The 25,925-nt window shown below is 49.5% G+C and overlaps 1 protein-coding gene across 2 annotated transcripts in view; it reads left to right on the plus strand.

Moving 5' to 3' along the window:
- LOC138473369 (zinc finger protein 793-like) overlaps positions 1-25,925 on the plus strand; it is a 731,413-nt gene that overhangs the window by 363,339 nt on the left and 342,149 nt on the right. For both annotated transcript variants that reach the window (XM_069612056.1, XM_069612057.1), the window contains exon 5: positions 3,366-3,479. In XM_069612056.1, the coding sequence (XP_069468157.1) occupies positions 3,366-3,479 (114 nt within the window). The remainder of the gene's footprint in view (positions 1-3,365; positions 3,480-25,925) is intronic.

Here is a 25,925-nt window from a genome sequence, read left to right on the forward strand (position 1 = left end):
GGAACTTCTTCCACAAATGTTGTAAAGTCCAGTCAGCGGGGGATCCCTGGTTAATTTCTTGTGATATCCTTGGTTAAAAGATGGTCGACCGGTTTTGATGATTATGAGTTATCATCTTCAGGACCGTGATCTTTGTGCTTGTCTCGATGAGATCAAGGGTGGGGGTGGGGGGTAATGGGGAGGGCTTCATCCCATCTACCTAAGAGAAAGAAAACCAAAATAGGTTTTAATTCTTGAGGTCACTTATTAGTCATTTAGTCTATCTTGTTAATGAGTGGTTTCTGGTTATTGTTAGAACAAATCAATCAAAATTACGAATAGTATCTGAACAGTCTTTTTTGGCAATTGGAGACTTTTATGGCAGGCAGTGCTGGTTATTACCTTGTTACAGCTCTGTCATTCAGATGCTGTCAGCCGGATTTCTGTTCTGTGCGACTATGGTAGTGCATCTATGGGATCCTGAAAGACACCAAGGGAAGCTGTGTCAGGACTTCCTCGTACTGGCTGGTCGGAGCTCATAGCTATATTATATTGCATTCAAGTGCCGCTAGGAAAAATCGGCCATGTGGTGCGCGCGCGCCGAGGGGAGTTTTTTATTTTTATATTTTTAGCACCGCGCACGGTCGTGCGCACTCTGCTGTGTTTTTAATAGCAGCCGTTCAAGGGGTTGCCCTTCCCTAGATTCAAGCAGGACTCTGTTCCCCAGTTCCAAAGGAAATAAGGAAATCCTGTTTTATAACAAAGTTCTAACAGTTCTTTGTGACTCCAACTTAATAAGACAAAAAGTTCCAACTCTTTAGAACTGTTCAACAAAGGTTCTTTTTTCTTCCACTTGTAATCATTAAACTCAAAATAATCTTTGCATAAACCAAGAGTATCTTTTAAGTTCATCAGTATTAACATACATTTGTCAGGATGCTTAGCAGTACCATAATAGTTCTGAAGATATAGAACACTCACTTCTGCAGCAGTTTTGTAAGCAATACAGGTTTGTCGAGATAGATTTGTTAACATCACTTCACAGCACTTCATCAGCTTCCTCCTGGTCTACTCCCATGCCAGACCTAATACTTCAAAGTTCGCTGTTCGGGTATACTCTCCTGCCCAAACAGTATGAAGTGTTCTCACAACCTCTGATCTGGTATACTTCCCTGCCAGATCGGTAATTTACAAACTACCAGTGCCCCTGTACTTTGCAGTGCTGTTTACAACTTACAGTTTCAAGTACTTCTTTAGAGAAGGTAAGATTCACATTGGTGCTCTTTAGTACACTTTTGTGATTTCCAAAACCTCTAAATTATGCTCCTCTCCCTCTGAGTAGCCTTTATCAGAAGGACAGCCTTCTTGCAGCTTTTTTTTCGCCGGTTCTTCCTTAACCGAACACTGACAATGATAGGGTATTATTCTGCTTCTTCGGTTTTGGCAATGTGGCTTTTTACCAGCTTTTGTTTTATACTACTTGAAACATGGGCAATGAACATTACAACCTTTAGGATCTTCATTTGTCCCTTCTTAACTTTGTCAATGTTTGTTGGTTTTAAATGTCCTTGCTTTTACTTTCTTTTGGCTTGGGTAATGGTTGTTTGCTTCAAGCTTTATAATTATTGCCCCATCTTGTTTCTGCATTTTAAAAAAACTTGCATGCTTAAAGTCAGTGATTTGGTTTTATATAATATTGGTTTCTGCCAGTTCGGTATTCAAAATTTAAAGTACCTGCCTTGAGCATGCAAACGGTTACGGAGCGCTCCAGTGTCACAAATATTTGGTGAACTCACCGGGTATGCCGTGCATATCTGTTTCCCTCATTGCTCAGACTCTTCACTTCAGCTGTCCCTGCAATCTGGCAGTCTTCTGGTTTCAGTCTGCTGCCTCCCGCGCCACTTGCACACAGAACTTCCTTTGCTCCATAGGCTTGCTGGTGCTCGCCTGTTACTGGAGATAAGTTTGTGGGGAGGAACGCTTTCCAAACGTTTGCGTCCCACTGAGCAGGCTCTGCTAAACAGGTCTCCACGGGGTAAACTTCCTTCTCCGACACTTCCCGCTGTGTGACCTCTGCAATTAAGGCTTCTGGAGGCAAATAGCCTCTCAGGACCGGCTACTGCCTGCCATTGGACAATGGTTCAGGTGTCTTATTCCTCCTCCAGCTTCTGCTAATGCTGCAACGTGGAGAGTACACAACTCCTCCACCTTCAACTACTGCTCTGCTCCTTCTTCTCACTAATGGCCTGCACCTGAGAGGGCCTTTTACGCCTCGGTCTTCCTCAGGTGTGGGTCATTGCCATTAACAAGCTGCACTTTGCAGTTTTGTTCCGCTTCAGTCCTCTTCTTCGTTTTAGTACTTCAGGGATTATGGAACTTGAAGTCCCTAATGCCAACATTATTTTTTCTAACCTCTTCTATTTTTCTATGAGCCATGAGAAGATTGGGGTCTTGGGGGAAGTTGAACAAGGGGTTTTCTGATTCCTCCTGACCTGCTCCCCCCATTGTGTGATCCTCCCACAGAACACCACCCCCAGGGTGGGAGTCAAAAAGTGTCTGCCTTTCCCTGGCCACTGGGAAGGCTCCCAGGCCAGGTTTCCTGGGGGAATCATTGCTGATTCATCAAAGGTGCTTGTGCCCTTTTCTGGCTGCTACTCCTTGTAGGGCCTGTGCCTCATGCCTCAGTAACTTGCATCAGGCACACACCCGACTGAGAAGGGCATACATGCTTCCACCTGCTGAAATCTCAGACTGAGCAGGGCATGCATGCTTTCACCTGCTTAAATCTAAGAGACTGAGCAGGGCAAGCATGCTGCCACCTGCTGAAATCTCACAGAAAGAAGGGCATGCATGCTTCCACCTGCTGAAATCTCAGACTGAGCAGCGCATGCATGCTTCCACCTGCCCATGGAACGTTCTGCCAGGAGGAGATTTGGGGATGGTGGCCAATGCTTTCACGGACTGCAAATGATGGCCTTGCTGAATGGGCGCAGTAAGCTGATACTTTGCAGCCAAGAGCGGGGCATTTGATAGAAAAACCAAATGTAAAGTGTGTTCATGCCAATAGTGACACCCGTGCAATGAAAGTACCTGCTGTATAGTTGCATGCAGCCACTGTGAGGCTCTGTGTATCTTTAAACTCTACTTTATTGCAAAGTGCTCTAATGCACCCTGAGGCTCGATCTGCACTATACAAGTTCCCAAAAATACAACTAACACAAAATACTGTCTGAATGTCGTAATTATTCTCATATGCTAGCAGCGTATCGAAGTGTCTTCTGTATACTCTCAATGTGATCCCATCATCGTCATCAGAGCTGTAGAAACTAGAAGCTATATGAAAGCACCTCACATGTGTCAATCATGCGTTTGTCTTCCTTCGTCAGGTGATCTAAGGAAGGAGCCGGATATCCTCTTCAAGATGAATCGTAAGAAGCCCTCACATCCGACCCACCCTCCGGATTCCGGAAGAAGGGGAAGATCTGAATGTCTGAGCACAGGTGAGGAAGATGGCCTCCTCCACTAGATGTTCCTCGAGCAGCGACTTCTTGTGAAGCATCGGGATTGCTCACATCTCATAGCCAACTTTAGCATGACGGCAACTTCTCGCACTTTGTAGTAATCACATGGAAATGGGTCAACCAGTAAGACGAGACTTCAGCAATAGTATCTTCAGTTTTTCATTTTGATACACAATTTGCTGACCTTACACTGAGTGACACTGTGACAAGGTATTCCAATGTATTATTCTCTAAGATAACAAACCCATTTTGCTCACCCACCTAGTTCAGGGGGACGTGAATGCTGCTATCCCACTGCAGCACTTGTGAGCAAAGCTCACAGGGGTGATTAATGATGACCGCTGTTCTTATAACATTTAGAAGCAGGTGTAATATGTCATGAGCAAAACAAAAGAGTTGATGGCTGGAAGGTTTAGAATAAATCTTGACCTCTGGCATTGCTCTGGGCAACCCTCCAGACCATCGTTCTTCGCCTGCCAAGCCATTACAAAAGGGGAAAAACCATATGCAAATCAGGCTTGGTCCCACCCCCAAAGGGGGAATGAGAGGGAATGAGTCGGAAAGTTCTCCATTCACCTTTACTCTCGCTGTTGGGGCCCCGTATAGGGCGGAAACCCAGTTCCTGATGTGAGCCCCGAAGCCCATTCGACAGAGGATGAGTTGCATGTACCTCCACTCTACCCTGTCAAAAGCTTTCTCGGAATCCAGGGAAAGCAGACTTGCTTCAAGGTCTGATTCTTGGGCATGGTGGATTAGGTCTATCGTCTTCCTGATGTTATCAGAGCCTTGCCTGCCCCCTATGAACCCCACTTGATCTGCGTGAACCAGCTTGGGCATTATCCCCTCCATCCGTTTGCCTATCACCTTGGCCAGGATCTTAACATCTATATTGAGGAGGGAAATCGGGCGATATGAGGAGCATTCAGTGGGATCTTTGCCCTCTTTGGGCAGAACCACGATTATGGCCCTCATCATGGTATCCGGCAGAGAGCCCCCCCTCTAACACCTCGTTAAACACCCTCACCAGGTGTGGGGCTAGGATAGCCCGAAACCTCTTGTAGAAGGATAGCCCGAAACCTCTTGTAGAAGTATACGGAGAAGCCGTCTTCCCCTGGCGACGTTCCCACCTTCATCCCGCTGATCGCGTGCTCCACCTCCTCTTCCGTCACCCGGCCGTTTAGACCCTCCGCCATTTCACCTGTCAAGGACTGGATCTGGATGGAGTCCAGGAAACCCTCAATCTGAGTGTCATCCCAGTCATATTCTGACGAGTATAACTTCTCATAATAACGGCGAAAGGTTGCTCCAATGTTTGGGGTGTCGTGATCTAATGATCCCCGATCATTCTTCACTGCCTTCACCGTTCTGTTCCTCTGAATCTCTGAGTTTCCAGGCCAGGATTTTCTCAGCTCTGTCCCCCTTGTCATAATATTTCTGTTTCACTTGTTGGAGGCTCCGCTCAGTCTTATGTAACAGGAGGTCTTTCAACTGGAGTTTGTAGTTTTCTAGGGAGGCAATCTGATCCCTTTCCAGGGGTGCCTCCGGGAGGTCACCCGGCTGAAGTTGGGCTATCTTTTCCCCCAGGGACTTTTCCTGGGCCTCCCTTTCCCTCTTTTTCTGGGCTCCCATTCTAATGAGGACACCACGTAAGGTTGCCTTGAAGGCGTCCCACAGCACGTGTGTGCCCACCTCGCCATTGTCGTTCAGCTCTAAGTACTCAGAGATGGCGTCCTGCACTGCCTGTGCCAGAACTTCGTCCTTCAACAGGGAGTCATTACATTTCCATCGCCCTCTACTGCCACTCCACCATCCCCCTACTATGGTGGTACGGACCAAGTCGTGGTCGGACCAAGGGACCGGGTGAACCCTGTGGCTAGAGACATGTGGAAGAAGGGGTTAGTCTACCAGGATGTAGTCTATACGGGAGTATGATGTGTGGATTGCTGAGTAGTATGTGAAGGAGGGGAGCCCTGTCCTGGGAGTCGGAATGGTGTCCACCAGGCCCAGCTCCGCGTTGACCCTCCTGGAAGGTACGGGCCATGGTTTCATCTGCAGCCCTAGTGGGCTGGGGCCCCAAGCGTTTTCTATCCACGGTTGGGTCTAGGACCATATTGAAACCCCCCCCCCCCACCACCAACATCCCGTGAACAAACGATTTCAATCTGTCCTTCACTCCCTCCCAGAATTGCGCCTGGCCTTCATTGGGGCCGTACACAGCTGCCAGAGTCAGAGGGGAGCCCCGCAAAGAGCCCCTTGCCAGCAGATATTGGCCCTCTGGGTCCTTCACTGTGGCTTCCACTTCAAAACCAACATCCCTTGCCAACAGTATGGCTACCCCCCTTTTCTTGGTTCTGTGGGATGCGCTGAGGACCTCCCCGATTCCCGCCTCCTCGCAATTTCGGTTCCTTCCCCCGAGCCCAGGGTGTTTCCTGAAGAAAGAGCAGGTCAAGCTTTGCCCTCCTGAATTCCCTGCAGACCAAGGATCTCTTCTTGGGGTGTTCAACCCCTGCACATTAAGGGAACCCGCGCCCAGGGCAGGCAGATCCTCAGCCATTGTCTAGGATCAACATCTTACTGGATAGCTGACTCATTGCACTTTTCCTTTCCTGCTCCTTTTGTGTTATAACCTGATCTCCCTTGCCCCCTCCCCCCAGGTGGGCCTTAAACCTGTCCCCAACTGCCCCCTGGTCCCCCCTCCGAACTGAACAACCCCAACTATTGCTTCAACTCCCACCCCGGCGTCCAGCCAAATAGTTCCACCATTGCTGGTAATTGGCCGGACCACCAGCCTACCGCCTCCGGCTGGGCTAATGTCGGAAATCACTCCTCCTTGTGCCCCCTCCTTTCACCCCCCCCCCCCCCCCCCCCAAGCCTCCTCCCCCAGGTAGCCGATATACTTGCTGTTCTGGGAGGCCCCTTACCTCCTTGGACCCCATTGTCCTGGAAGTCAACTAGTCTTTGAGCCAGGCCGGACGTTGTGATCGTGAACTAAGTTCTTTGCCCGGTTTCCCCGTACCCTTTTTCACTTCCAGATTGGTGTTTCAGCTACCAAACTACCCCAGGCCCGACCGGCCCGCTCCACCGTGTCCGGGGTCGGCGTCCTCCCTGTCCGTCGACGGGGACGGCGGGTTCAGTTTCTTAAATTTACATGGACCCGTCTTCTTTCTCCTCTCTCCTTGTGGCCTGCGTTCTCTGGCTTCTTCCGCTGCGAATCCCGTGGGTTCTCTCCGCGGGGACGGGTCCGACCCATACTCTTGGATGGCTCCCCTTATGTCCTCCTCTGTAATCGGGGTTGACCCTCGTACTCGAACGAGAGGGAAAAGGGGTACCCCCATCTATAGCGCACCCCCTTCCCTTTTAGCATTAGTTAGAGGGCGGCACATCCTGCGTTTGGCCAGTGTGTATGAAGAGAGGTCCTGGAAAATGGACACTTGTGCATTGTTATAGGTAATCTCCCGTGTCTTTCTGGCCTCCTCCAGAACCTTCGCTTTCTCTGTGTAGTAATGAAAGCGGACCAGAATTGACTGGGGTCCCCGAGCTCTGCCCCCCCCGCTCTGTGGACCCGATCAAACGTTGGTTCGGTCGTCATCTCGTCCGAGAAAAGGAGGGTGAGGATGTCCCTCACCACCCGGTTTAATTCTCTTTCCGTTTCTCCCTCCGACTCCGGCACCCCAAAGATTCTGAGGTTGTTCCTCCATTCCCTATTTTCAAAATCGTCCATTTGCCTGGCCCTCTCCTCGTCTCTTTTTTCTAGAGCGGCTATTCAGGGACATGTCCATCTCTTGGGTCGTTGCTGAGGACTGGTTGGTCTCCAGCTGCAACAGTCTGTCCTCGACCTTGTCCACCCTATGGTCCATGTTCTCCATTTTCTGGGCAATGTCCGCCCGCATGTCTCTGATCTCCTGCAGGACCGAGGCAAAGCCCTTTTCCATTGTAAGGGTGGGCGGGGCGAGGTCTCGGGCTGGGACATTCTGGTCGTCCGTTCCGGGCCGCTAATTTCCCTTCTTCCCTTCTGGCGTCCTGGTAACGGTTCTCCTGGAGGGTGTGGCGCCAGCTCATCCGATCTCACTTTCTCTCTCTCCGGCCGGTGGTCCTCTGGGGCCAAGAGCGATGACCCTGCTGGGAGACTACCCTCTCTCCTTCGGGCAAAACCGCTCCGTGGGGAGCTATCTTTGAGCGGGCACACACCGCACCGGCCTCCGGCAGGGGCCTCACACTCTTTACACGCCCTTTTCCCGCTGCTTGTGGTCGTCTGTCCCTGTGGTGGGGAGGTGGCGATGATGTGTCAAATTTTTGATCGGATGAGGGTCCAGGCTAGGCTCCCGGGGAAGGGGGGCGCGGCGCCCACGGCGTGCTGGTTAGATACTATCAGCCATGTTTTCTTCAGAGTTCGTCTCCAGGCGGGCACTCGCCCTGGGAAGGAGCCTAGGGGCCACCACCTATGTAAGTCTCCTCTCACCTGGGCCTCTCACCAGCCATGTCCCGCTGTTGTCCGCTATCCACCGCTCTGATGGCCCTCGCCAGGGTCCGTTGGACGGGACCTCGGCGTCCCTGTTGCTCGACTCCGTGTTCGGGTGCTCGGATCAAGCGGGCTGCCTCTCCTTTGGCGGGAACCGGGTCCGCGGCTCGAGTCGCCGCCGCCTGGGGCTTCCGCTCTGTGCTGGTACCGTCCTCCTGTGCCGCGGGGCCCCGACGGTGGATTCCCTGCCGGAGCGCCGGCGTGCTCTGTGACCAGGGTAGGGTGGAGAGGTCAGGCGCGCTTGCAGGCCTCAACGGCTACCGCGCAGCTCTGGAGGTGGGCGGGGCCTCTCGTGGAGTCTCTCGTTGGGCCGTGAGGCCTCGTTCTCGGGAACCCGAGGGTCTTTCGGCGTCGCTCTTTCGCCCGGGGGGGCGGGGTCCCCCGGGGTTCGCCACCACTGAAAACCGCAGATATTTCGTGAGGGTGTTGTGGGGGGGGGGGGCCTCAATCCCTCAACACGGCCCAGTTTCGGCGGGAGCAGCGTCTTCAGGCAGCCATCGCCTGTGCGCCCCCTGGTGGCCTCCTGCAGGTGGTTTTTAATGCTTTGAGTTTTTGTAGATTAGGCGAGAACCACAAATTGCTTCTTCTTTCCACAACCCACTTCCTCTTCTAGGATATTGGTGTCTTCTTCAATAGTGTATTGATGGGCTTCCATAATATCATTTGCCTGTATCATACTTTTGACTTGCTCCACCAGTGGCAAAAGCCACGGTTCCAGTGCCTTTGGAGTTAATTTATTTATATTCCTGGACACGATGCAAACTTTGGTCACTTCCCTTATTTTTAAATTGTTTTTCACTCAATATGGTGTAGTAAACAAAAAAGTGGTCCGACCATGGACATGGATAGACCATAACATCAGTTGTGATAGCTTTGTGCTTGGCCACCCAGTCTAGTGTATTCCCCTTGTTATGGGTAGGGGCGCTAATAATTTGCTCAAAGCCCAGATTTGCTAATGAAGCCTTAGGCACTTTAGCCTGAGTGTCATTTTTCTTCCCTAACCAGTAGTTTGTCTCCTAAAACAAACGCTCTGGTGTTTTAAGAAGTGGTGGCAGGATGTTACGAAGTTGGTTGGCAAACTCTGGCATGCTGGATGGAGGTCTGTAAATTAGCACCAGATTGTAGGTGGTTTCTGCATCTGTCCTAATTTTTATAGCCATGTGGGAGACCTTTAAAATGGACTCGAGAAGGGGACACAAGCAGCGGCTTCGGTCTCAGGTAAGAGGGGGTTGCCCTGGACACCTCTACTTGCACTCAATGCTTTGGAGCGACTTCTTGGAATCAGGTAAGCAATAGTAACTTAGGTAAAAAGAGTGTTTTTGCTGGATGCTCCGCGATGTTGCAGCTCTGGACTCGATCTCCAGATTCCTTGGTCTTGACACCCGGACAATCTTCTTTTCTTTTTTTTTTTTTTTAAACTTTGGTTTTATTAACATTTTCATAAACAAACATTGGGGCACTATATGCATTCACATGGAATGAAGAAACAGGCCCGAGGGCCACCGCCCTCCCCCCCCCCCCCCACCACCCCAATGCAGTCCCAACCCCCAAAAAAAGAAAAAAGAAGGAAAAAACCCCAAGTCGGGGCTTTGAAACGCGAGCTGTCTTAGTCTGGAGCTTGGAAGCGAGCTTGAGCGTTGACTTCTAGTTTGGCTGTGTTCCGTCTGCCGGTTTCCGGGCCCTGGGCCCCCACGCTGTTTCCAGTTCTCTGCTGCAGATCAATGGACATCCCATCCCCAGATCTGTTTCACCCCGTACCAGTTCGCTTGGAAGGAGGCCGAGTCATTGTTCACCAATGCCGTTAGTTTATCCATCAAGAACATGTTTTTGACCTTCTGTAGCCATTCCACCTTGGATGGAGTTTCTGGGCTCTTCCACTTTTGGGCAAGGGCTACCCTGCCCGCTCGTAGCATTGTTTCCCACATTCTCGGGTACCTCATTGTGTCCGTGTCCTCTGGGGGTAGGCCCAACAGCATGGTCAGAGGGTTTTGGGGGAGCATTTCCTCCGAGATTTCAGCGATCCAGCCCCTTACCTCCACCCAATATGCCTGTACCTTCGGGCAGTGCCACCACATGTGTGCCCTCGACCCAACCTGGTCGCAACCCCTTGGGCATGTTGGGGAAACACCAGAGAACATTTTTGACAACTTTGCGGGGTCTCTGTGCCATCCCTGGAGGATTTTGAAGTTATGTTCCATATCCGCGGTAAATAAATTCCCGTGGAAGGCTATTTTAAAGATCCTGGACCAGGCGTCCTCCGAGATCTCTTCCCCTGCCAGCTCGTTCCAAAAAGAGCGGAACCGCCTCCTCTCCCCCAAATTGACAGTGTTCAAAATTTTATATACCCCTGAGACCGCCCCCTTCCTAGAAGACGCTGTATCAAGAAATTTCTCAAAGGGGGTCAGTTGTCTCTTCAAGTCTTGACCCCCGGCCTGGTCACATAAGATGCCTTTCAAGCGGAGATATTCAAAGATGGTTAGTGATCCCTGACCAAGAGCGTCCCTCAATTCCTCGTATGTTAGGAATTCTCCCTCCCTGAACATCTGCCCTGCCCATTCCATCCCCGAGTCGGACCAGGACTGAGCTCAGCGGAACCCCCTACTGCCCAGCATGAGGGGTTGGCTCCATAGGGAGGACATTGGGGACGGCCAAGACGTTAAATGTGCTGTCTGGGGGCCCTCCCGCCAGATTGCCCATAGAACACCTAATGTCGGGTGGGACTTCAGTCTATTCGGGATAAATTTTCGCGGGGCCCATAAAAGGTCCCGGACCTTTAGTGGGTGGGTGTCCATGTCTTCCAGATAGGACCAGTATGTGCCCAGCCCCTCTTTCATATGCTCCAGAAGGACACGTAGCTGGGCGGCGCGATAGTAGAGTTGGAAATCTGGCAACCCGAACCCTCCCTCCTCCCTGGGTAGTCAGGACAGTTTTTGCGGTTCTCGGTGTCTTACCCTGCCATATAAACTCACGGACCGCGTTTTGGAGGACCCTGAAGGTCTGGTCAGGGACGACCGCGGGAAGAGAGGTAAAGAGATACAACAACCGTGGAAGAATGTTCATCTTGACTGCCGTCATGCGGCCGTACCAGGACAGGATCATGGAGCCCCATCTCCTCAGGTCTGCCGTGATTCCCGCCATCACGGGGTCGTAGTTAATAGGGGCAAGAATGGAAAGGTCCCTGGGGAGGAGGACACCTAGGTATCGGATGGCGGTTTTCCCCACTGTTATCCCCTCCAACCTGTCCAGGGAGTCCACACCTGGGTCTTGTGTTCTCATGGGGAGGAGGACCGATTTTAGAAGCGTTAATTTTGAGCCCTGAGAAGCGCCCAAATGTGGCCATCAGAGACAAGAGGGGGGGGAGCGAAAGCCGCGGGTCTACAAGGTAGGCCAGGATATCGTCTGCGAACAGGGATAGGGTAAGCCCAGGAAAGCAGAGGGCGTTAACAGGTTGCTTGATAGTGTGTGCTGCTTCGAAGTAGTTATCCGTAAGGTGAGTGAATTATGTGAAGAAGCTAAAAGACCCATAAACTGTTCCACGAACGGGTCGTTGAACACGCATCTTAAATGGACAGATTGAGAAAACCGAGTTAAGAGAGAGGGGCAAAAGTCCAGTATATGAAAGAGAGAACCATTTAAGAAATGATACGCCGACATTGGGCTGGTATTATTTCATGGGTAAAGAGAATTGTAATAAAAGTATGGTATCAATGTCCTGGCAGGAGAGTACAGCAGGTGAAGAGAAATATTGTAAAGTCCTAGTAGGAGAAAATACCAGGTGAAGATAAAAATGTGTAAAAAGAAGTCCTCACAGAAGAATATACCAGACCAAATCAAGTGTATTTGTTGAGTTACAAGAGAATCCCAAGGGAGATGCATGTCCTTGAAATTGCAAAGCAAAATAAGACTGAAGAAAAGCTTGGCAGGGGAGTATACCAGGTAATCTGCGAGTCTGGGATCCGCTTCCAAATTGTAAAATAAAAGGAGAACCCTTTCGGAAGTCACGTGCCCTAGGATTTTGAACTATTTTATTTGAAACGTGATTCTTTGTTTTGAACTTGCCTGCAAAAAGGAACCTGGGGAAGGTAGCTATTTCCCTGAGAACTGTGTGAGCGCCAAGAGGGAGAAGCCATCCCCTTGGGCTCTAGGGAACCAGCATATTGGTATCAGGAACCTGGGGAAGGGAGCCATTCCCTGGAACTGACCATTTCCCACATGGAACTTTTTGGTTGTAATTATATATTTTTGTTGAATTGGAACATTTGTGCACCTTGAGATCCAGAGAGAATACCCTTTGCACCTTACAGTACATTTATAGGATTTCGGACACAGATGTATTTTTACATTGGACATCTTGACAGACCCCTTAGTTTTCGGTTGAGGTAGGGAAATACCTCCTAGCATAGGAGTAGTAAGGGATCTCCCCAACCCTAGGAGTCCTCTGTGTCCTAGCTACTAAGGATGGCACATTTTGGGTACTACTTACAAAGGACTCTGGTAACAATACAACAGTCTCTCATTAATAATGTATCGGCTGAGAAATGGGAAACGTATGTGACTGGGAATTATTATAATTCATCTTATTCTTTAACCCAGACTCCCAAAGATAAATGTACCCTTTGTGATGCTGGAAATGCATCAGAGGGACAGGGCCTCCGTATCCTTGTCCTTTACTGCTTTTTATCGTGTTCTGTCGTGTTTTCCGCGCAGGAGTTCATGTGGGACTCCTGGCGGTGCAGTTCTTTCTTTTGGTTTGGTGAACGGACCTGTGGGATACCCTTATGGCACCCATGGATGGGGGTACAACCCTGTGCCCCTAGCGTATGTTTTTGGGCACCTGTGGGTGGCCCACAGAGCAGGGTATGGGCTGATGGCAGCTCCATGCTGAAATTGACAGGTGCGCGGAGTATCCTCCATTTTGGGATACCCCGGCCCTGCCAGTGGGATCAGTTGATTCCTGATGGAAAACAAGATGGCCCTGGTGGCCTCTTGCTTTCTATTACCCATTGCCTTGTTTTCCCAAAGTCCTAGGAAGCCTTGACTCTGTCCCTTCCCCCTGACTGGCTGTTGGGTGGAAGTGCCATATATGGTGGTGTTGTGAAGGCCCATTCAGACTAGCTGGAGCCTTCCCGGTGATGTATGTTTTGAGTGGGACCTGGGTGAATAGAGTATGTGACGAATATGCATTCTGTGTTGTGGGTGTCTAGTATCTGGTGGTTGACACAATGACTGAGACAACCCTGCCCGAAACCGGTATGAATGCAGCTTGGAGTGTTGAATGGCTCAGTACTTGTCCCAATACACATAACTTGTTGTGAGTGTCTGGAGAGAAGTGAATGGCCTGACTACCTTGTGTGCCTGATTGGCTGCCTGCCTGCATGAATGCCTGTAGTGGTGATTGGATGCTTGAGTGTGACCCAGCGGAATGAATGGGAGATCAACAGTATATCTGGGGACCTCTCACTGCTAGGAATCGTGTTCAGAAGCTGAAGTCCACTACGACGAGTAACTGAAGCTTGACCTTGAAGCCCTGCTGGATGAGAAGAATTGCTGTTGCTCTCCTTCACAATCTGAAAGCTGTTGTGCCTCCAAGGACTGACCCAGAGAGGACCTGGTAAGGCGCCCTCTTCCCGAGCTACGAGGGACCATCGTGCACAGCTGATCTTTGCCAACGCTCCCTGGTAGACAGACCTTCGACAGGCTGCCGACCCGATAAGGGGACTGCTGCGGAACTCCAAGGAGAAGCACCCGTACTGTTGTCCGCCACTGTCGCCGACCGGAGCCGCCATGCTCCCGTTTGCCTAAGAACTTTCATTGATCATCGGACGCTCTCGTCTGCATCGTCCTCCGCTTGTCTCCCGCTGGAGAAGGCCCGACCGTCGATGCACCAAGGAGCATCCACCGGTGGGTTTCCCGCCACCTAAAGACCGCAGAGGTGGCGACGACTCGACGCCCTTGCTGGGCAACAGTTCTTCATCATCTCTTTGCGGTCCAGAACCATCGTCACTGAGGTGCCCCGCACGCCTCTTCCTTGCAGGACGCCAACGCTCTGTCGTCGACGAGCACCACTAGGAACGAAGCTGCCACTTCCCTGACGTAGTTCACCCTGTTCACCGTCGGATGTTCGACGGCCCGTGGCTCCCGCCTGAAAGGGAGGCACTCGAGAAGGATCGGTTGGCGCATCGTCTGAGAACTCTACTCCACCAGGTACATTGGGGGGGGGGTAAAACCTTAATGGGAAGAAGTAAGACTATCGAACATTATATGGACTGGGCTTGTGCAATATATCTTTATTTTCAGGTTGCCCAGGTGGGGGGATCTCCACACAGAACTGTGCCTCGTGGTAGGGGTCAGCATTCTGCCTATTGTTTCAACCATCTTACGTTCCTGCCTATCTCTATTGCTGGTTTACTCGTTATTGATCTGGGTGACATTTTAACCGTACAGTTGATGCACTTTAATGAGATTTGATAACATCAGTGGTACCACTCTAGACGTGTATATATTTATCATTGACTTCCAAGTACAAAGTGCGTTATTGTGATCGTGTACATACCTTTGAATATTAATTATACAAAGACTGTGTTTTCAGTAATACAGTGTGTGGACATTCCTTTGTGGGGGTTCGGGGACTACACTGTACTTAAGAACCAGCCTGCATCACCTCCTGAGAAGCTAGGCCTTGATTGCTCGACCACGTACCAATAATAGAAAATCTTGGCTGGGGTCCGCTGTGCCTCTCCTCTACCATATAGAGAGCGGAAGTACAGACACCCCCACCAGTCTTTACACCCTTTAGAACTATATTAAAGACAGATTATAGTAAAAGCTTTGACAAAATCAGGCGCACCGGGACCCGATGGTCTTACAAACCTGGTCTATAAATCTACATGCTTATTTTCTTTGCATTATAGAAGCGACTAGGATCTTCCTTTCTTGTAGACATGGGGCCTCATTACAAGCCTGTGGGTTTGGAAATAAGGGTGCCGGTAGCATACTGGCACCCTTTCCGGGCCGCCAGACTGACCTGACCTGCCGTGGGCACTTGCCCCTGCACGCATGGTTTTCACAGAAGCACCAGCACTGTGTCCCCAGTCCCGTGGAGCCTCTAGGGGTGCAGCAGCGCCAGCCTCCAAATGATGTGCCGAACCACGTTCCCTCCCATGCGTCCCCAGTCAGCGGTCACATAACACTCTTCGCCCAGCGATGGGAGAGAGTAACATCAGACTGCTGGATCCTCGATACTGTTGCCAAAGGACACACAGAGTTCCTCGAACACCTTGCCACCATCCACGGCGTATAGGACTAATGTCCTCCAAACACCTACACATCCCCCAGGAGGAGATCCAAATCCTATTACAGAAAGGAACCATCGAACTGGTGTCCATCATGGAACAAAATCAAGGTATTTATGCAATGTACTTCCTTGTTCCAAGGAAAGATCTAACTATGCGCCCAGTGCTGGTCCTGCGCCCTGCAAACACGTATGTCAAACCTGAAAAATTCAGGATGTCAACGCTGCATAAAGCCAAACCACTATTGAAAATAGGGGATTACATGGCAACATTGGGCATGAAAGATGCATATTTCAATGTTGCCAGCACACAAAAAATACCTCGGATTCAAATTGGGAAATGAGCACTAAGAATTGAAGATGCTACCATTCAGCATTTTGTCGGCCCCCAGGGTATTCACGAAGGTCCTAGCAATGGTGTCCACACACTTGCGAAGGCAGTCCATTCCAGTGTACCCTTACATAGACGACTGGCTACTCTCCCAGAGGTGCCTTCAAAACACGCAGCAAACAATCTGCTGTTTTAATTGGGCTTCTCCATAAACTAAAAAGTCAAGTCTGTTGCCCAGCCAGTAAAGCAATTTCTGGGGGCAGTAATCAAAACCAACGTCGGCCTAGTCCACCCCTCTGGAGAGAGGGTCTAAAACATACTTTTTCAAACAACTCGGTATGAAGCCGTTGCGCCTGCTGGGAATGATGGCTTCCTGCATCTACCTAGTGCCTCGCGCCAGGCTGTGCATGCGTCCAATGCAAGAGTGGCGAGCGAAATAATGGTTGCAAGTAAGCGGGTTGTGGGACAATCTAGTGGTGGTTTTGCAAACTCTGTTCCATCACAGTAGCAACTGAACCAAAGACAGTCTGCTAAAGGGACAGCCTTTCCACACACCAGTGATCGAGGCCACGCTCATGACAGACTCCTCATTCACCGATTTTGGGCGCTCACTTACTGCATCACACTGCTCGCAGTCTATGGCCACAGGCGCTAACTAGGAAGCACATCAACCTTCTCTAACTACTATCGATTCTCAAAGCACTTCAAGCATTCAAGACTCAGCTAGCACACATGTTCCTAGTGGCACAACATGTTCCAGGGGAACGCAATTCTGTGGCAGACTTACTAAGCAGGAGTACAATGCTACTCGCGGAGCACGAATAGCAACTAAACGCAGACATGCTAAACGGCGTCTTCTTAAACTGGGGGTTTCCAGAGATGGACCTTTTCGCAACCCTGGAAAATGCAGAATGCCAAGATTATGCGTCGAGGTTTCCCCAGAAAGGATCCAAGTGGAATGCACTTCTGATGAAATGGTCTTGGAAATGTGCATACGCTCACCACACCCACACCCCCATCCCCACCCCCAGACACCTGCTCAACAAAATAGTCTACAAGCTACACCAGGAACAAGTAACACTGATTCTCATAGCTCCAATGTGGGCCCACCAGACTTGGTTCTCAAGCTTACAAATTATGTCCCTTTGTTCTCTGTGAGAAACCAATGGGTGTCTCACCTACTAGTCCCTGGGGATGTCTCTCTCAGGTGGCCAGTGTCATGAACCACCGTACGCGTCCCTTCTGGACTTCGTGGTCCCTGACCCATAGGGGACTGAACTCAGCAGTACTACCAACATGGCCGCTGAACGCGGTGTACGCTCTACGTTCTACAAAGCGGACACGCCCCTGTGGCCCTGCGCGTCTCAACGCTACCGTTTGCATTAGTGTGCGGCCGGAGTTCGTACAGCGATTACTTCTGATTCCTGGTTCCCAGTCCCCTGAATGTCCTCTTCCTTCATCCTTCCCCTTTTTCCTCACCTTGCATTCCCTGGATTGCCAGCACATTCGGTTATCTGAGTGTGCTCCTCGCCATTTCCTGGACTTTCTGCCCGGACGTCTGAACGCTTCCTGGAGTTGGGTCACGGACCGCACACTGGAACCCGAGGATCCACGCACAGGGTATACAAAACCCAAACAGTGTGAAAGAAGACTTCTTCGAAGATCACAAACAAACACAGACGGGTGAGAAGGTGGGAAACCTGTGACAGATTGAGACGCCAACAAACTGATAGTTACGGAAATGGAGGCTGCTTTGCAAGACCTCATGCGCGGCATGCAGGACTTAACAACAGAAGTTCAAAATCTTAAAGCTGAAAATGAGGCATTGAAACAATTGTTCCTGTCACGTGACTCTGCAACCAAGGAAAGTATTTTGTTGGGCGGAGTGGTGAATAAATATGATGGCTCTTCAAAGACCCTTTGCGGCTTCCTCGATTCATGTTTAGTGCACTTCACCTTTAAGCCGTACTACTTCTCCATCCCCAGGGCAAAGGTGGGCTTTATGATTTCACATCTCTCCGGGAATGCATTAACTTGGGCAACCCCTTTAGTGAATTCAAGTTATGCTCTCTTGGATGACTATGATGGTTTTGTGCAGGCGCTAAAGACCATGTTTGATCGCCCAGAACAGGTTTATTGTGCCCAAGAACGTTTATTGGACTTCCAACAAGGATCCCAGGATATGCTTACCTATGTGACACGTTTTAAACAGCTTGCCAAGGAAGCAGACTGGTGCTCTGAAGCCTGTTTTACCCTCTTTCGAAGAGGTTTGAATGAAGAGATAAAAGACGAGCTGCCAGGGTAGCTCGCCAGGGTTCCTTCCAGGCTCTCATGGATCTTTCCTTACAAATTGACATTCGTATCCAGGAAAGAAAAGCGGAAAAGAAGACCAAATTCCCCTACCAAAAGGCCTCTACAGAACCTTCCCCTAGACCAGAGCCTGCTTCTTCCCCGACCACAGACCACAGACCCAGAACCCATGCAACTAGGAGCCTTCCGCGGACCCATAACTCCGCAAGAAAGGATGCGACGAATTCACACTGGTCTGTGCATGTATTGTGCCTCTGATAAACATCTTGTGAGAGAGTGCCCTATTGCCCCTCCACGGCGTTCGGGAAACGCCAGCTCCCGATCCTAGATGGAGCACAGCTTCGGGAGAGAGATGTTTGCTCCATCTATTCCATCCTTGAACTCTCCTGGACAAAACAATCTTGTGTTTCTGCAGGCCTTTCTATCGCCTCCCAAGAAAGAATCCTATCCCATTCTGGCATTAGTGGATTGTGGGGCCATGGGGATATTCATAGATCATGATTGGGTCACTACCCATAACATTCCATATGAAACAAGAGACATCATGCAACCCATAACCCTTCAAACCAAAGAGATCCTGCTTTCTATAAACCACCATCAAGAAAGGATCACATTCGACATCATAAGATCTGCCCATTACCCAATGGTTCTGGGTATGCCTTGGTTACAGAAACACAACCCCTACATCAACTGGGCAGCAGGATCCTTGTTTCTTGGTTCAGAACATTGTATGTCCCACTGTTTGTCCCTGGATTCCTCGTTAAGATCCTCAGAAGATATGCAAACTAATCAGTAAGGTCCATTCACTGTCTCGAATATCATCCAGGTTCCAAGGGCCTACCAGGATTATACGGATGTGTTTTTGACTGCCCTAGTTCAAGCCCTTCCTCCTCACAGACCTGAAGACTGCGCTATTGATACTGAACCCTCAGCAGTGATTCCTTTTGGAAGGATGTTCATTCTATCAGAACCTGAGAAAAGAGCCCTCTGAGAATACCTGGATACCAACTTGGAAAATGGCACTATACGACCATCCAAATCCCCGGCGTGAGCCTCATTGTTTTTTGTTCCCAAGAAAGATACCAAAGAGCTTAGGCCTTGTCTGGATTATCGTGGTCTAAATCAATGCACCCTCATAGACCGCTACCCATTGCCACTAATCTCGGATATCCTGGAAGCGGTAAGAGGAGCTGTAGTGTTCACGAAATTAGATCTCCGAGGTGCCTACCATCTGATCCGTATAAAGGAAGGCGACGAATGGAAAACAGCCTTTAGAACACCCTTTGGTCATTTTGAGTACTTGGTTATGCCCTTCAGACTTGCCAATTCCCCAGCAGTCTTCCAATGTTTTATGGACCGGTTGTTCTCCGATATGTTCCTCTTCGTCATAGTATACCTGGACGACATACTGATATACTCCAAGGACCGTCTGAAGCATTAAGAACATGTTAAAGCAGTTTTACAGTGCCTATGTGAACATAAGCTCCTGGCCAAACCCGAGAAATGCCTTTTCCATGTGTCTACTGTTCACTATCTCTGATTCGTCCTCAGCCCAGAGGGAATTGGAATGGACCGTTCGAAAGTAGACTCCATTCTATCTTGGCCTGTTTCAACTACTGTGAAACAAATTCAATCCTTCCTGGGGCTTGCTAACTTCTACCGGAAATTCATAACTTCCTTTTCGGAGATTGTACATCTGATCATTACATTATTGAAGAAGGATACACCCTTTCACTGGAAAGCAGTCCAAGATGAGGCGTTTCAACGGTTAAAGTCGGAGTTTACACAAGCCCCCATCCTGGCCCAACCTGACATTGATCGACCCTTCCTAGTGGAAACTGATGCCTCTAACTATGCCATTGGGGCATTCCTGAAACAGGAATTTGATGACAAGATAGAACACCCCATCGCCTACCTTTCTCGCACCCTGACCCCTAGCGAAACCCATTATTCTGTTTTGGAGAAAGAACTACTAGCCATCCGTCAAGCCTCCACAGACTGGCGTCATCTACTACTGGGAGCGAAACATCCTGTTCAGGTCAACACAGACCATCGGAATCTTCAAGTCCTGCACTCCCTGGAATGTAGGAAAAGTCGTGAAGCCCATTGGGCCTTCTTCTTTGCCCAGTACCAGTTTCAAATCCATCATGTTCCTGGAACACACAATATAATAGCCGACGCCTTATCCAGACGTCCTGACTACGAAGTTCTTGAAGACCGATCCTTTCCAAAGAGGTTTCCCCACACAATATTTGTTGCCCAAGCAATCCGTCTCTTAGAAGACATTCGGATTAAAACTCAGTCCTCTGATATCTGCAAGGAGTTTAACAAAAAGAATCGATGGAACCACAAGACGAAGGGCGGAGATTTATTCAAGGACAATTACCTGGTCATCCCCACTCAGAGACTACGACAAAAGATCACAAGCCTATGTCATGATACCCTTCATTCAGGACACTGTGGCATCACCAACACCCTCCGTCTAATACAAAGACAATTTTGGTGGCCGAAGATGAAGGATGATGTCCAGCTTTACATCCAATCCTGTGCAGTCTGTACTCAAAACAAGCTTGACAACCAGAAACCGGCAGGTCTCTTGCTCCAACCAGCGCTGCCACCAAGACCTTGGAAATTCATCGCTACAGACTTTATTGTAGAACTACCACCTTCCAGGGGATACACAACTATCATGGTTACCATTGATTTATTCACTCACATGGCTCATTTTACACCTTTATATAAACTACCATACTCCTAAACTAGCCGGAATCTTCCTGGAACACCTATTCCGACTTCACGGACTACCTTCCAAGATCATATCCGACAGAGGACCCCAGTACATATATCAGTTCTGGAAACAATTATGTCGCATACTAGGAATCCAACGTGCCCTATCCTCAGGCTATCATCCGCAAACCAATGGAGCTACTGAACGCGTGAACCAAACTCTGGAACAATATCTTTGCTGTTTCGCCACCAAGGTCTAGGATGATTGGTCACTCTTAATACCTGTGGCTGAATTTCGCTTACAACAACTCGGACCACTCGGCTGTCAAGACCAGTCCCCCCTTCTGTAGCCAAGGATTCCACCCTTCGGTTCTACCTTCCATTCTCCCACATCCTACCCCTGTTCCTACAGTTGACTCCTGGATTGAAACCCTCATCAATGTAGACAAAGAAGCAAAAGAACACCTCGAAGGCCCGAACAAACACCAAGCACTATGCTGACTCCAAAAGAAGACCAGGGCCTTCATACTCAATAGGTGATGAGGTCTGGCTATCCTTGAAACTTCTGCCTCAACACTTACGACCAAATAAATTGGCTCCCCATTACTATGGTCCCTTTTCCATAAAGGAAATCATTAACCCAGTGCCCTTCCGACTCAGACTACCAGAATCTTGGAAGAGGATCCACCCAGTTTTTCACACTTCTCTGTTGAAACCATACGTCCAGTCCTCCCAAACTGCTCCAAGATCTACCCCTGTGATTGTCAATGATCAGTTAGAATACGAGGTCTCCAGAATATGTGACTCCAGGTACAGACGTGGACAGCTACAGTATCTGGTAGAGTGGAAAGGGTATCCTCCCAGTGTGAACACACCTGGGAACCAGTCTCAAACATAAATGCCTCCAGACTGCTCTGAAGGTACCACCTTATACACCCATGCAAACCCGGAGGAACTGGGTTTCGGAGGAGGCATGCTGTCATGAACCACCGTTCGCGTCCCTTCTGGACTTCATGGTCCCTGACCCATAGGGGACTGAAATCAGCAGTACTACCAACATGGGTGCTGAACGCGGAACGCTGTTTGCCAGCCTCTGCGTTGTTTGCTCTATGTTCTACAAAGCGGACATGCCCCCACGGCCCTGCGTGTCTGAACGCTACCACTTGCAGTAGTCGGACGTGTGCGGCCGGAGTTCGTACAGCGATTACTTCTGATTCCTGGTTCCCGGTCCCCTGAATCTCCTCTTCCTTCATCCTTCCCCTTTTTCCTCACCTTGCATTCCCTGGATTGCCAGCGCATTCGGTTATCCGAGTGTGCTCCTCGCCATTTCCTGGACTTTCTTCCCGGACATCTGAACGCTTCCTGGAGTTGGGTCACGGGCCGCACGCTGGAACCTGAGGATCCACGCACAGGGTTATACAAAACCCGAACAGTGCGAAAGAAGACTTCTACGAAGATCACAAACAAACACAGACGGGTGAGAAGGGGAGAAACCTGTGATAGCCAGGGCACAACCATCGCCTTTGGATCCAGACTCTGGGGGTGGACCAATGCGGGAGGATCACCTGGGTGAGGGGTCTTCGGGGAGTGGGGGTTAGGCAGCCAATGGTGAGACGTGACATTCCCCCCTTTTGTGTGCTCCTAACCTATCCTATTTTTTAGGCTTCTCCAATGTCCCAACTCCCCCATCCTTCACCCCCCTCTTTCTACACAAACACTGGGCCGAGGAAGAGAGCGACTGAGAGTAACAAAACTAACTCGTATACATTGCACTGGACATGTCCCGTTAATCGGGTCGGGCAAAGTCAGGCACTTGGCTTTAAGTGCATGCATCGGATACCAATTGGCTCTCTTCACACGGATAAAAGGCAGAACATAGAGACACACTCTGAGCAAGGTGTAACACAAGTAAGAGCAGAACCTCTACTGGAGCAGAGTGACGGACCAGGGGATGATAGCAGCGGGTCGAGAACCCCTGGAGTTCCCTAGAGGAGGTTAATGCCTCCAAAAGGCAGCAAAAGACATGTGGAGAAGGCCAAATCCCAAAGCAGAAGGCTGCATTGTGTTTCAAGGACGCCAGCGACCCTCCCATGTAAACAGCAGACTGTGGTACTAACCTTGACTCATGAATTGCAAACACTGTAAAGACAAGAAAGAAACGCACACAGCCGGTGAGTTAGCAAGTGACCTGAGAGATCAGTGTGTGTTAAGGAAAGCTTGAGGTTGCAAAACGATATCCCAAGTGAAGGCTGCACGCGTGTGCATGAGATGCGAAGAAAGGAAGACCTGTGAATGAACTTTGAAGTAAGCATAGCTGTGAAACAAGCGATTCTGAGTAACGGAGTGGCCTAGCGAAAGAATAGCCCACTCGAAAGTCTCTGAAAGGTGAATAGTTTGTAGCGATAAAGTGAATGAACTATAAAAGCATAGTGATCAGAGTTAACCGAGAGAGTAAAAAGCTCAACGTTGAACTTTGAGTCAAAGTGGTCCTCCGGAGGTCTGTAGAGAAAGCCATGCACATTTGAAAGTCTTCGACATCTGGAAACGCTCTGAGCCCGACTGAGGGATACCTGAAGTGTAATATGTTTGGGGAAGGGAGCCCCTCAAGTATTGAACTTTTGTTGCGAACGGTCTGAGCCTGACAGAGTGGGACCGGCGTGAACATTTTGTTGAACGTTGTTTGGAAGACTCGAAAGAGACTTTAACGTGGAAGGCCAGGTGGGCCTCGATTCACGTTTTGAACTGTTTTTATGTTAAAAACCAGAGCCAGAGTGTGTCATCCTATCCACGGGGACTGCCTTACTCCGTGCTATCTGACGTGGGGAGGAGAGCTGATTCGGCCACATTTATTCTTAATATTTGAACACTCATTTTCCTTTACATACGTATCCTTTATACCCTTTTTGTACAAGAGATTGGGCAGGCCTTAGGTTTTGTTAGCATAGGCCATTGATGGTTGAGGTTTCTGCCATCCTAGTTATAAGGCAAAGTAGGAGTTTTTCCAAACCCAGAAACTTATTAAAGGTTTTACAAATTGTACCTTTTGTGCCAGTGTGATACCATGCCAGTACGCAGAGCAGCCATGTTCTATGATGTGATGTTTATAACACACCTGTACACAGGAGTTTCTAGGCGTGATAAGACCAGGAGCGGGTGAACAAAGGGAGGACAAAATAACGCTCTTACTTGGCCTTGTGTCATTCAGATCGTGCAAGTGCAGGGGAAGGGGAGAAGTACCAGAGGGGAGGGGGAGGGAGGGGTAAGGGGGAAGGGGGAAGTGCAGTTAACTCACAAGTACAGCTATCGCGTGGCTCATAAGTGCAGAGAGAAGGTACTGAAGGTTTGCAGATACAGACCCTTAAGTGCTGGGGAGCCAGGAGGCAGTGAGAGGGCAACTGGACATGCAGGAGCCTGGACCCGAGTTCAGAGGGTGCGCAGAGCAGTTGGGTGCATCAGCAGGGGAGTGGAAGAGTGAAAGCTGAAGCGAAAAGGAAGGCCTTGAGTTGCTTCCGGAACCGGAGGTGGTTCTCCTCAAGTTTGAGATGGGCAGGGAGGCTGTTCCAGAGGGAGGCCCCAGCCGTGGAGACAGATCTGCCCCCAACTCTCTGCTTGGAGAAGCATCTGACCCTCAGTTGGAGGTGGATGAATGGAGAGCTCGAGAAGGACAAAGGTGATCAGGACAGGTCGTTTCTTTGTATCTGTAGCCGCTGGGTGAGAAGGGGACTCTACCTCTAAAGCAGCGATTTCTAAATGGATTGTCAAATGCATCCAACTCTGTTACTCTCTTGCCAAGAGAACATTGCCTTTTAAGCCCAGAGCACACTGAACCCGAGACACTGGGGCAACTTTAGCCTCCATAGCAAATGTGCTGCCACTTGGAGTTCAGTACGCACCTTCACCCAGCATTACTGTCTGGACACACACTCTAGGGGTGATAAACGGTTGGGACGAGCAGTGTTGAAACATCTCTGTGCATCGCTACCTACTAATAACCCACCTCCTTCTACTAGTGCTAAGCAGATCCATGAGCCTCAGAAGGGATACATTAATCACCATAATCGTATTTCTGATGCTTATATCTGCTTAACACCTTCACATGCGCCTGCCCTTCCTCACCCTCTTGGAGCAAAAGGTGCATGGGGAAAAAAAGCATAGATCTTTCACACCTCATGGTCTCTACTTACACTTCACGCTTACAACTTACACTCCCTCTTGTCAGAAACCAATAATGTGAGGGTCCCCGATGCGTCAGGGATCATGGGTACAGGGTATGTCACACTAGGGATATTGTTAGTCCCCGCCTGTCGACTTCCCTTTTCGAACTTCGAAAACTTCATGTGCAGTACTCCACAACGTCCACTAGATGTAGCCCTATGCAAAACATGTGAATCTAAGCAGATACAAGCATCAGAAAAACAATCACAGTGAGTCATGTATCCTTGATCTATTGGTTGGTGTAAAAAAAAAATGTATACTATAATACACCTAATAACAGGAAAAAAAAAAGAATAAAGCAAAACCGAACGAAATCGGATGCACCAGCGTCATACTCTGCTGACACTGAAGCCAAGAGAAGGGAGAGGCAATGCAGAAAAGGATGCCACGCGGACCGGAGCATAAGCAAGGAGGCAGACCTGCATGGGCCAGAGAGACCGCCTCCACTACAGAGCAGTGCCACTGTAGTAAAGGTACGAGGCAGCATCTGAGGAGCAGCGTAGAGGTTGGTGTGGCCGTAGCGGAGCCCATGTTGGATTGAGTACAAATACCCCTGAGAGGGTGAGAAAAGCCATAACCCGTACCAGGCTGACCAAGCCCACAGCCTACCCAGGGCTGAAAAACAGCTACCTAGTGAGGAGGTGAAAGAAAGGAGAAAGCATTCCAAGTGGAACAGACGTGGAACCTACCCAAGGCTAAGATTGTGAACAAACCGGGAGGAATAATGAGTGAACTTTGTTGTTTTTGTAAGCACCAACCTATCCAGGTCCAGAGAACTCATCGCAGAAGAAGGGATGAACCAGAGACTGTACGGGCTACCTGACAAAACCATTATTTGACCCAAAGAACAATTGAAAGACCTGTTTTTCCCTTCATTGGGACCATTCTACGAACCTAAGAACCAGAAAAGAATGTGAGAACTCTTTGGTGCGGTCAGGAAACCAGTCACCATAAGGGGAGAAGCCAATTTTCTTTCTATTCATAGTGATACCCTAGACAGAAGGTAGCTTAGATTTGGATGACCAGGTTTAT

The sequence above is a fragment of the Ambystoma mexicanum genome, chromosome 8 (genome assembly GCF_040938575.1).
Source record: "Ambystoma mexicanum isolate Mex_15411 chromosome 8, UKY_AmexF1_1, whole genome shotgun sequence".
Classification (NCBI taxonomy): Eukaryota; Metazoa; Chordata; class Amphibia; order Caudata; family Ambystomatidae; genus Ambystoma; species Ambystoma mexicanum.